General features: G+C 30.8%; 1 protein-coding gene across 1 annotated transcript in view; it reads right to left on the reverse strand.

Annotated features, from left to right (window-relative positions):
- Positions 1 to 937: 937 nt before the first annotated feature.
- The window catches only part of PCDH10 (protocadherin 10), a 40,884-nt gene continuing 29,371 nt past the window's right edge, over positions 938 to 12,450 (reverse strand). Inside the window, exon 5 of the mRNA XM_004426499.3 lies at positions 938 to 1,653. Within this exon, the coding sequence (XP_004426556.1) occupies positions 1,634 to 1,653 (20 nt within the window). The 3' untranslated portion in view covers positions 938 to 1,633. The remainder of the gene's footprint in view (positions 1,654 to 12,450) is intronic.

Raw genomic sequence — 12,450 nt, forward strand, 5'->3', positions numbered from 1 at the left:
CTTGGATTGGGCAAACATTTAAACATATATGTTGAAGGCTTTTTAGAGGGGAGCTGTGACAATTCCAGTTTTTGCTTAGAAGATTATCTCACATCCCTGATTTTTCCCCTCTCTTGATTGTGTTTCAACAAGCAATAAACAACAGTAGAAAAAAAGGAAAATATGTAAAAGAAAGGAAAATGCATCTTACTGAATTGAATAATTAACCTTATTGACATAAAAATAAAAGACAAGCTTCACTTTTCAAGGCTGACTCATGAAGAATTTTCTCATTGATAAAACACTGACTACCTTTAAACTCTAAAATTTTCACACATAATACTGAAACAATAATGTGCTGTGTTTCTATCTCCAAATTTATTTAATTTGTTTTAAATTTAGAGATCCTTTATATCTTATAGTTATTCTTTACCAGTTCAGATATTTATATATCTCTATATATTCATATAGAGTTATAAATAGATTTTATATGCATGTGTTATTAGAAGTCACGAAACTACGTAAAACTATGTAAAACAAAATTCTGTGTGAGTTATATGACTGAGGACTTCTTAAAATAGTAATCTTCAATTACATATTTTACACCACAAAATGTACAGACACCCAGTGTTTGCTTTTTTTCCTAACAACAAATACAGGTCAATTTATAGATTCTTTATAAAAGCTTTAAATGATTCTAAATTCAAAGCCATAGAAATAGAATCGAAATACTGTAGATTGTTAGCTATTTTGATAGTACATGTTTGGTGCTCCTCTGATAACATCGACAGCTATATCTTTGGCATTGAAAATTCAGTATGAGTTCTTGACAAAATTTTGCAGCCTAGAGCTTCATTTTCTTTTAAACAAGGAAAAACAGGGTTGAATAAGATATGAAAACTGGAAGGAAACTATTAATGATTATTTTTTTCTTAGTAAGTTTATTTTCGGGACCCTGAATTACCTTTTACTTTACTGTATGATATGGACTGTATGAATCCATTTAAAAACCAACTGAGTTGTACCACATTTTAGGAAAATTATATAATATAATATATATATTTTATATTTATTTAGAAGCTTTGAAATAGTACAGTAAACACTTTGCAACACGGTGTATAAACTACAGAATGTCTTTGATATTTTGTGGGTCTTCAGAATACAACATTTTTTATAACCCACGGGTGAAAGGAACATAATCACAATCTCTCTTGTAAAGTCGGAATAGTTTGGGGAACACTTGATCACACAAAAATAATATAAAACAGTCAAGTTTAAAACAGTGATATTGCATTTATAATGCACAAATTTCCTTTATCTTTATGACTGGCTTCTCGTGGTGAATATAAACATCTAGAGGGCTCAGTGACATTTGGAGAGAGAAAGATATATAGCGCTGTAAACAGGCACACACTGATCGGAGAGGCAAAATCAGTTGCCTAAAGTTTCTACAGTTCTGCACATTTCAACTCATTTCTCAGGCCTGCTGAGAGCAGTTAGGTCCTATAATTGGCCATGATGACTCCGCCGGCAATCTAATACTCAGTTACACACAACTAACTGGATGGCCAAGGTAATGAAGTTGAAAAGTTGATGCTTTTGTTGGTCGACTTTGTGCAAATCATGCTGCTTCAGGTAAATCCTGTAGAACTGACTAGCATATCCTTTTCCGTGCTGTGAAAAAGAAAAAAAAATACTCTAAGAAAAAGAGCCTGACTTTTGGTGGTTAGAACTGCACATTATTGTAAAAGAGGCAAATACAATGGAAACAAGTTGTATCCCCATACCAGACCTACGTAGTGTCAAAATATTTCAGTGTTACCTTGGTTTCTAATAGTCACAGACATTCTGTTGTTTGGCTTTCTGAAAATGAAAATTTTGACACTTTTACAAATCTGTCTCACATGGATAATGTATACTTTATACACCAACTGCCAATTATGTGGAGATTAACTTTTTAAGTTATCTACAAAACAATCTCTACTTCACTATATTTACACAAGATCAGAGTATAGAAAAAAATGTATGGCCTTTACATTTTTAGAACAGTCTTTAGAATATCTATGAATAACTTGTTATATATTTAATTTAATAAACTCTAAATTATATATATTAAATCAATATGTAATAGAGAAAACTGTACCAGAAAGTGTTTATGTAGTTAAAAAATTAAAGGCTGATACACATTTTCTAGGTTTATTTTATCTCATTTTTTAAATTATATAAAAACCAAATCTTTTTATGGCCTACAATTTTTTTTTTTTAAGTAAATGTGTCCCTCGAAAGGAATCAGTTTTCTCATAAAGAGAGTAAAGGCTAAGATGAGAAAAAGATATTACGGAATTTGTTCCAGTCTTATAAAATATATTGAATTATGAAGCAGAATGCTCAGATTGAATCATTCAGATTTTATAATTTTAAGTATTTTATTTATTTATAGTGATAAAAGATATTTCTCCCCACCTATCCATAATCATTGTAATATTTGACCATGAGCACAATGAGAACAGAAACAGCAGCCCCTAGATCAATATCTGGGTCAAAACAGACAGATAGAAAAATGTGCTTAAAATCAAGATAGTTCAATTGTGATAAAAATCACACTTGTTTGTATATGTGTATCTCATTAAAAATTAAAAACTATACTGAATAGCATAATTGAATTGTTGCAATCTGGTGAATAGTTGCTTTTTTTTTTTTAAATAGAACATGCTGATCAGTTCATTTCCTTTCCTATGGTATTTCCACTCATTTTAAGTAGATTATCTAGTTATACATTTTTCTTAATTTATTTTCCCTGATCTTCTCAATTATTTTTCCTCACAAACTCAGTTTCTCACTAAACTATCAAATACGTCTTTACTAGTTCACCATTCAGCAGTCACGCATCAATTAAAACTGTAAAAGTCACCACGACCATTGACAGAAATTAAAGTGAAAATGAATATATACATGTACTGTGTAGTAACCAGTATTGAAAGCAATCAAAACATATTTTGTCTTATAATATCATGAATTATAAAATGAGTTAGCTACAACACCAGACTACATGGTAGCTATTATAAAACTTACCTGGTCAGAATGGCACAGAGAATATTCTATAAGCAAATAGAAACCCTGCTCTTTTAAAAGATTCAAATCCAATTTTCCTATGCCCTTGAATTTAAATTCCCTGTTTCATGATAAACTTGAGTATAAATGATTCAAATATATTTTGTTTACAGCAATCAGAATTTAAAATTCTTCAGTAAATTAGCATAGTTAGCCACCAGATAAATTCGGGTTTATAAAATGAACTGGAGCAAATAATCACAGTCACCAAATAACTTATTGTCCAAACTGAGCAATTGTGTGAGAAAAAGGGACCACTATTTATAATTGCACAGGACATAATCTTGCACACTCCTGGACAACCCAGGAGATATGATCACCCTACAAATAATAATACTTTTTTCAAAATAAGTTGGAGACATTAGTTACAGGTTGAAGTTTTTTCTTTAAATAGTATAAATCAGAAAATACTGATTTATAGGAAACATTATTCTACTAGTTCAAGGACAAAAGAAACTCAGGAGTGACTTATACTCAACCTATAAACTAATTCATTATGTGAAAAAATGACTATACTGAAAAGCTACATCTTAGTATAAATGCAGAAATTAGTCAGCCTAACACATGTTTAAATCAGTAAAATATTTCTAATTAGGTTAAAAGATTACTTATGGGAAAAGCTATTAGCATAGATATTATATGTTCATCTGATTTAGACAGAATACAAAAAGAAATTGTGTTATTAAAATGGTTCACAGTTATAAGAACATAGAAGTTTAGCACACATTATACTCAATATCTTAAATATAAACATCAGCTTAAAAGGCATATTTTAATTACTGCTTAAGGTTACATGTGTGATGCTTTTACTTAAAGTGCACCTATTCCGGTAGTTTTCTGAAAAACATAATTGTCTTTAATTAAATTTACTTCCTCCTACTTATTTGTTAATTCAGGAGTGCAAGCCTGAATAGGACAAGTGTAAGAGCTGAGGTTGAAGGTCAAACAAATTAGAATGGGGAGGGAAGATGTCCTCCATTGCAGACACTAATTTCCCAAAAGTAAAGTACTGCCAGACAAACTAAAGAAAATGAAATATTATATTATTACTAAGGTTATAGTCACATACATTTTGTTTTAAGGCTCTTAAGAAGCGAGTTTGAGTACTGAATAATCATTATTCTTTGGGGGCTGTATGGGTTAATGTTGGACAAGTAGCACACAAATATTATTTTAAAAAATCAATGTTATTACATTTTAGAGTCAGTGCCAAGGACAATTATTGCTCAGTATTAACTATCATGGTTAGGCATTTGCTGAAACATTTCAGGCTAGAGAGAATGGGTCAAATACATTGGATCTCTCTGCTTTATGATGTGTTCTGTATATGCTTTGGAATTATCAAAGCATACTTGGAGAATTTCTGCTTTTTCTTTTCATTTCACGAATGCATTTTTCCCCTAGCTATTCATCAGTATATGTAGGGAATGGGTCACTTGATATGGATGAAAGATTTTCTTTTCAGTCAAATCAAATGTAATAGAAAAAAGACTGTTAGTATTCCTTTTTACCTCTATTTTTTCATTCACTGCATTTATTCTTCATAGTGAGTCATAGAAATGTTATATTTAAGACATTATCTTACTGTCAGAACTGCGGATGAAAAACCTCTCTTAACGGAAAAGAGATATTCAAATATCTACCTTCTTATAATCTAGCATATATATGTATGCATACATTTAATATATATGTATGTATATATCTAGCATATATATGTAATTTTTAATGAAAGTTCCATGATGCATATTTTTCCTTATATCGTGGAATCCTGTTACTGCCTTTGGTAATTTGTAAAGTATGATATTAAACTGTGGAACATTTAAAAATTCTGATTAATGACTTAAGAAGAATGACTATAAACATGTATGTTGCAAAAATAATTGTAAAAATATCAGTACTGTTATCCTATTTATACCATGTATAATAGTATAATAATAGCCTGGAGAAAAATAATTTTGTATAATATATTAAAATGGTTAATAATCATTTGATTATTAATAATTTGAATATTCACATTCTTCTACTTGCATAGCAGGAAGCAAAATATCATTTATACTTTGTGAGAGTATAAACTACAGAAGCTAAAGCAATAAATAAAGCTTGTGAGTGATCTAATCTATTTCTGCTACTGAAAGAGAGAACAGCCTTCAAACATCCCAGATGATTGAGACTCTCCACGACGGTGAAAAACTTCCAGAGGCTGAGATCAGTAACCTACTTCGGAGCTGACTCAAATGTTTAATGAGCTCACAGTCAGGACTCTTCTTTATATATAACGTGAATCTAGCATACCAGAGTTTAAGCCCATTACCCCTTGTAGAAGTCAGAGACACCTGCTCTCTGTTCCCTGTGTAAAAGCATATTAGACACGGAAAGATCGTTTAAAAGCAAGCCTCCATTAGAGATCTGTCCAGTTGAATAATCAGTTCTTTTAACTTTCCTCTGTCTTATTCTTAAACCATTTTTGAAGATTCTCTTTTAAAATCTCTTTAAAGAATTTTCTTTTTCTGTTTAACCCTAAAGTCCAGAAATGAGCACAGTTGTGTTAACTATTAAAAGTTGGTCACTGCTTGATTTGTCTTTTATCTTCTCACTTGAACATACTTAAATTTGCTTTTACTTTTTAAAATACAGTTGTATATTATTCATATTGTAATTGATTTTCTCCTCACAAAAAGATATTAAACTATATATATATCATGAAATATCTATATATTTTTAAATATATATATTTTTATTTTAAAATATTTTAATATATTTTAAAATATATATATATTTCATTATATATATATTTCATGAGATATATATCATATATATATATAAGGAAAAACTGATTATATGCTATGGCTTATTATGAATTATAAAAAGACCGAAAGCCTTCTGTTAGTATAATTCGTATTGTCTTTCTGTCCGATAGTAATAGCTTAGTGCAGCATAAACTTGAGTTCTTATACTTATTTCGTAATATTCACACCATCCTTGTGCTAAATTTCCTTTTTCCTTTCATCAAACATTATGCCTCTTTAATCTAGCTTGACAGAGATAAGAAAGTATAGAATATATCTAGAAAACAAGAGTTCATTTTGAGGAGGTGTTTCCCATATGTAAACTTGATTAGTCTTTTAGAAAGGAAACTTTGTGAAATAAATGACTCAAACAATCCTTCAGACCATTCATGTAAGAAATATGTAGTAAAGCCAAATGTTTATTTTTAGTTTAGTCTATATATGTATGCAATGTTTACAACATAATTTGCAATTAATAAATGTTTATTAAATTTAAAGACAAATCTATGGGTTTTTTAAGATATAAGAAGTTGGCAAGTGTATTTTTGTGGAATAGAAATGTACATTAATGAATGAGTAAAATGGATCATTTTTAAGAGAAGAGACAAGATGCTGAGCATAATATTCTCTTCATAGACATTCTAGCTCTAGCCACTCTGGCACCCTCAAACAGTCACCATCTCTCCTAAGAATCTAATGTTACCAATACTACTGTATCTGAGTTGTGATAGAGACTATACCAATTTGACGCTATGGATTAAAAATGAATGGGGCCTCATTTTCCCACTAAGAATGGTGTGTGCAGTGTGTGCAAAGAAGGAATTTATTTTATAAGCCGGAAGGTACCCTCTAGATCAAGTAGAGTCGATGCGTTGTGAAGATCCCTGAATTTACTACCATTGAAAATTTCAGAATTTAGTATTGCTTGGAGTTTATTTTTAAACCAAATTTTATTAAGTAAAAGATGTAGCCTTGAAAATAGGGGCTTCTATTTGTCCACAGGTACAGTCCACAAGTATGACAGTATGCCATTACCCTCACATAGCTTTGTATGAGGAACTGAGTCCTCTGAAACATCATGGGTTCCTTCTAGATAGAGGACCCATAGGCTTTCACAAATTTCTATATACTTGCGTGTGTGTGTGCTTGTGTAACTTAAAACTATATCATCTCACAAAGGTGATAGTACATTTACAACTGGTTCCCCAGGAAATATCTACTCTGTGGGTTAGCGTAATCATGTCAACTACCACTAATATTTGTAAAAGGGTAGATGTAATTACAGGAACTCAATTTTGTTCAGTTTAAAAATCTTTATCTCTAATTAACTATATTAATGGAGTGCTTTGAATGCTACAACAAACACTACTGATAGTGTATCTACTCCCTTCAATAGACAATACACTTTGATTATCATCATCTGAACTGATTTGAGCAAGATATCTAAAAACACACAGTAATCATGTATAACTTTTCCATCTAGACACAAGAATTGTCAATATTTTAAATACCTAGTTTTCAAACACTAAAAACATTAAAATTTTAACTAATATTTGTTAAAAAAAAAACCTACTATGACAATGTACTTGTGTAGAATTTTATAGATTAAAGGGATCTATTCCAAACTTACCTAGAAATATCAACAGTTATGCCTTGGAAGCTTAACAAATTTGGCCATTATACCAGGCTCCCTCTGATAAACAAAACCTCCTTGCCTCATTGGTAGCTTAAAATCAAGTTTGGAGACTGAATTATTTTTTAAATACTCCGACCTTACATTGGTATATATTTAGGAAATGGAACCCTAACATATATTGCTCTCCATGTTTATAATATTACAAATTTTTCTGGAATTCTTTATCATAATCCACTAAACTGTGGAAACTATGATTTGTTCCAGAACTATTTGAAAATCATACCCTTTACATTGGCAATAAAGTACTCTTTAAATTTCTTTTGAAGACGATCTACTCAATTATATCTTACTTTAATGATGGCAAAGGATACTTTAAGTTAGACAAATACTGTTATTTTGTGTATCTAAAATTCTAACAAAATATCCATATGTTCCTTTGAAGAATAAATGGTTCTCTTTTTTTTCTTTGAGAATTATGGAGCTGATAATATTTACTGACATTTAGATACTTGTATTTCAAGTAGTTTCCTTCAAAACAACATTATAAGGAGATCAAATTAGTTACTTCCCTGTAAGGTTGAAATTAGCATTAATTTTCAAAGCAGAAGGTGGAAAATGCCTGAATGAGGTTGGTTATTCCTATGTGTAGGGGTGTTATGCCTGTATAGACCTATTTGCAACAAACAACATAATTGTATTACAATGCTAGACCAGCTACTAGTGATGTGCACAACTTCGTCTTTTATGTGAAAACCAAGCATAAATTCCAGCAATGAATGATGAGAAAAACTTAAGAATGAATACATAAGACCTTCATTTTAAAAATATATAGCCGTGTATCTGATTCATTAACCACTAATAGCCTACTTAAACAGGAGTAAGATTTCAAAATAGTTTAACTAAAACGTTAGATAATTAAGCCATGAAAATAAGTGGAAAAATTTCTGGGTTGGTAAGTAAAATATTATAACACAATTTATACAAGTTTATTTTAAAAAAAGACACACAACACACGTGACTTAGAAACTGGCTGTAAAAGTATGGCTATTTATTCAATATATTTGATGATCTGATTTCCCCTAACATAACTCAGTCACTTCTATGTCAAAGCAAATAGCAGATTAAAAACAGAAACTGCAGGCTCAGAGGGGAGCTGAAATGCTAACACATTGAAAAGTGAAAGCTGACCTCTGTTTTTCTGTATCCAGAAAATCACCCCCACACAAAAGCAGGTTAGGAACCCCAAGACTATAGGCTTCAATAACCCCTTGAATAGGATTGCCAGATAAAATATAGGGTGCCCAGTTGTATTTGAATTTCAGATAGATGATGAATAATTTGTTAGTATACATATGCCCCATGCAATATTTGGGTGTTAAGTATTTTATTTGTTAAAACTGGCAACCCTATACTCAAGGCATCTGCTTCACGATATCACAGATGACTCTAGTTACCAATGAGGCAAATGTTACACTGGGTTTTCTAGAAAAATGTTGCATGACATTTTCTAATTATTTTGTAACACTGTAGTTCATGTGATAAATTGTATACATATTTCCATCAGAAATGATTTAAAATTAAGATGTCAGAATTCAAAAGGAGATAAAATTCAGTAATCTAAAATATAAGTTCATATTTAATGACTAATTGCCTGATTATCATACATGAATACAATCTTAATTGTTATTTAAATTATTTTTTTGTATTATGATTAAATTTTAACCTTGGTTCTGAGTGAAATCTTTGCTTCTGTGAGATAGATATAGCATATTAGACAAAATCTTTTAACTTCTTTGTATAATAAATATAATTTTAAATTATTTTTCTAAAATCTAAGCCTAGGTATATATTTTAATATTAGTTATATTCTAGAAACGCATTAAGCCACCTCCCTCTTGCCGTTTCAAGTTAATCTATCATCAGATAATTAGAGATTTGAAAACTGATAGGCAGTAAATCAAATTCAGCTTTAACTGATAGGCAGTAAATCAAATTCAGCTTTAAAACACATCAAAAAAATGCTAAATTGTTGAAATAAGATTACATCATGCTTGTTAAAGGTTAAAAATCATTTTAGTTATGTTCTAATTAAATGACAAGATTCATATCCTTAAATAATTATGTTAAATTCTATAACTTTAAACTTTGTGTTTGATTACGGTTCATCTTAATTACTGCAAATATTTAACCACATAATAAAGTAAATAAAAGTCATGTTATCCATTACTGTCTAGAAATGTATCACAATAAATCTACAAAAAAGTTCTAATTTTAAATAATTAACCTTTGTTTGGGCCAGTAAAAGATTCTGGTTAAACAGCATTGGCAACATATATTTATATATGAAATATCTATATCATTATTAAAATATGACAAACATACAAACCTACCTACACATTTCATAATAAAGATCTCTCAAAAAACATCAAAATTTTGTATCATTATTAAAAAAAGCATCTGAGATACTCATTAGCTGCCACAATGTCATAAAATAACACACAATATCTAAGAAAAAATCTGAAAATAACTTAACGTAATAATGATGATGAGTAAAAACACCAAAGAATTAAAAATTGTTACATGAAAATCCCAGAAACGTAACGGAAAGTCAGATAAATTGCCTCTAGCATAATTATCCTGTATCATCAACAACCTCCTGCCCCTAATCATGTGCCTACAGTGGAGCCCCCTTTCCGTTCATGTTTAAGATTACCTTGTATTTACTTAACGTTTATGTATATGTTTGTAAATTATATGTGACAGACAATTGAAAAGAAAGAGATTAGTGAAATTAGCAGTTGGTGATGATGAAACATGAGGCTTAGGGAGCTGTTAAAGAGAAAGTGATCAATCAGAAAAAAAGAATAAAAGAACTAGTATAGTTAAGGCTAGAATAAAAAGAACCTGAAAATCACGACAGGTTGAAAGAGTATGAAATCCAGTGGAGAGTATGTTGGGAGTGCACACAGTTAGATTTTGTGGGATTGTTTGTTTGTTTTAGCGTTCAGTATATCATTTATGAAAGTCAGGAAGATGCTTAGATAACTAAGATCAAAAATGCACTTGCTGCCTTGGTTTCAGGATGTTTTATTCATTGATTCACTGATGTAGTCCTTAAGCATTTATGGGTGTTTACTTTGCTCCAGACAAAGTTCTGGGACTTGAGACTCTAAAACGAATACACATGGATTCTGCTCTAAAAGATTTGAGTCCAATGGGCCAACAATTGTTTACAAGATGTTTTAAAAACAGCAATCATGTATAAAAATCTATAAGAAGTTACAAGAAGAATGTCTATATCTCTTTGTCTGGGAAGGCTTCTCATTAAATGTAAAATGAGTTGAAATCTTAATTGATGAGTAAGAGATGGCCACGCAGATGCAGTGAGGAGTGGTTTTATAGATGAGCGAGCATTCCAGAAGGAGAATGGAATGCATCCAAGTATACGGGTCTGGGGAAAATGGTGTATCAAAGAGCTGACAAGCATTGAATGACATGAAGAAGAAAGTGTAGGCAGGGTTTAAATATAAAAACTTTTAAAGCTAGCAAAAATGTGAACAGTATTGTGGCTGCAACAGAGACCTTCTCAAAATTTTTAAAAAAGAGAATATGAAATTCAAATGTCTATAAATACAAATAAATAACTATTTGACAGTAGAAGCCAGATGGAAAAGTAGAAATATTTTCATTGATTTTGGTGAGCTAGGCTGAAAGGACTGAGTTTGGGGAACACAGAAGAAAGGAGACGTGAGTCTGCGCACAGAGCCCAGCTGAGGTTCCAGAGTTTATACTTTACACATCTGGAAATAGTTTGCATTCCGTCACCCTAAATCTTCCAAACATAACAAAATGTTTTGCAGTCAAAATGACTGCCTGGGTGTTTTGTGGCTGATAATTCAATTCTAAGGATAATTGTGAAAGAAAAAAAGGGGTGAAATGAGCTGCTCGAAGAAGTGATATTATCCCACCATCTCAAGCCTCGGGTAGCGTTAGCAACAATAAAAGCTGGAACCTATAAAAAAGCATGGGGAATTTTTCCCACAAATTTTAACAAAGGAAAAATAAGGCAGATAATGATTATAGACTAATATTAAATTCACTTTATAACTGAGACAATTTTTTTTTAATAAAATATTGCTTCTGGGTTTACTGTTTCATAGAGAGACACTCACAAGTAAATGTCACCCTAGAACCATCTGGTCTGCAACTCACAGAAATAGTAAAGACACAGGGACAATTTTAATGATGGTGTTTAAAATAACATTTTAAGTGATTAAAGGTCGCATACATTTGATCAAATCTTTCCTATCCAAAAATAACCCCTGCTATATCTCCATCTTCTAAGGTTTTCAGTTATCATCTTTCCTGGTGTCTACTTTTCACTTCCAAAAATTTAATTTAAAAAAGAAACTACACATGTTTTATACACTGCCTCAAAATTAAATAATTAATAATAATTATTATTTAATAATTAAACTGTGAAAGTGTAAAAAATTCTGCATTTTTGATATATATATCAGACATAATTTTTCATCTTACTTTTTCCATTCTACTGAAATGGACTTTCGAGGGTGTTCCTAATTGGTATCAGTTTTCTAATCAAAACTGACTCCGTCCCAGAACATGCGCTTTATTATTAACAGTAGTACTAGTAGTATTGGGGATGCAATCTTCTCCCCACCATTCAGGTTCAAGACTTGAGAACAATCCTTGATAACTACTTTCTTTACCTTTTATTGTTACTTTTAGGATTCTAATACTATAAATTTTTTTCAAAATTTTCTAATAGTAATCCTGTCATTTTCCTTCCACCAGGCCCTTATGGCTACAAAACTTGACAACTGTAATAACAGTCTGCTAATAAAACAAAAACAAAAACAGAAACCCCACCCCACACAACAAATCCTTACTGACTTCTTTCTGAATAGCGTTCAGTTT

Source organism: Ceratotherium simum, chromosome 12 (genome assembly GCF_057802395.1).
Source record: "Ceratotherium simum simum isolate JZ-2026a chromosome 12, ASM5780239v1, whole genome shotgun sequence".
Classification (NCBI taxonomy): Eukaryota; Metazoa; Chordata; class Mammalia; order Perissodactyla; family Rhinocerotidae; genus Ceratotherium; species Ceratotherium simum.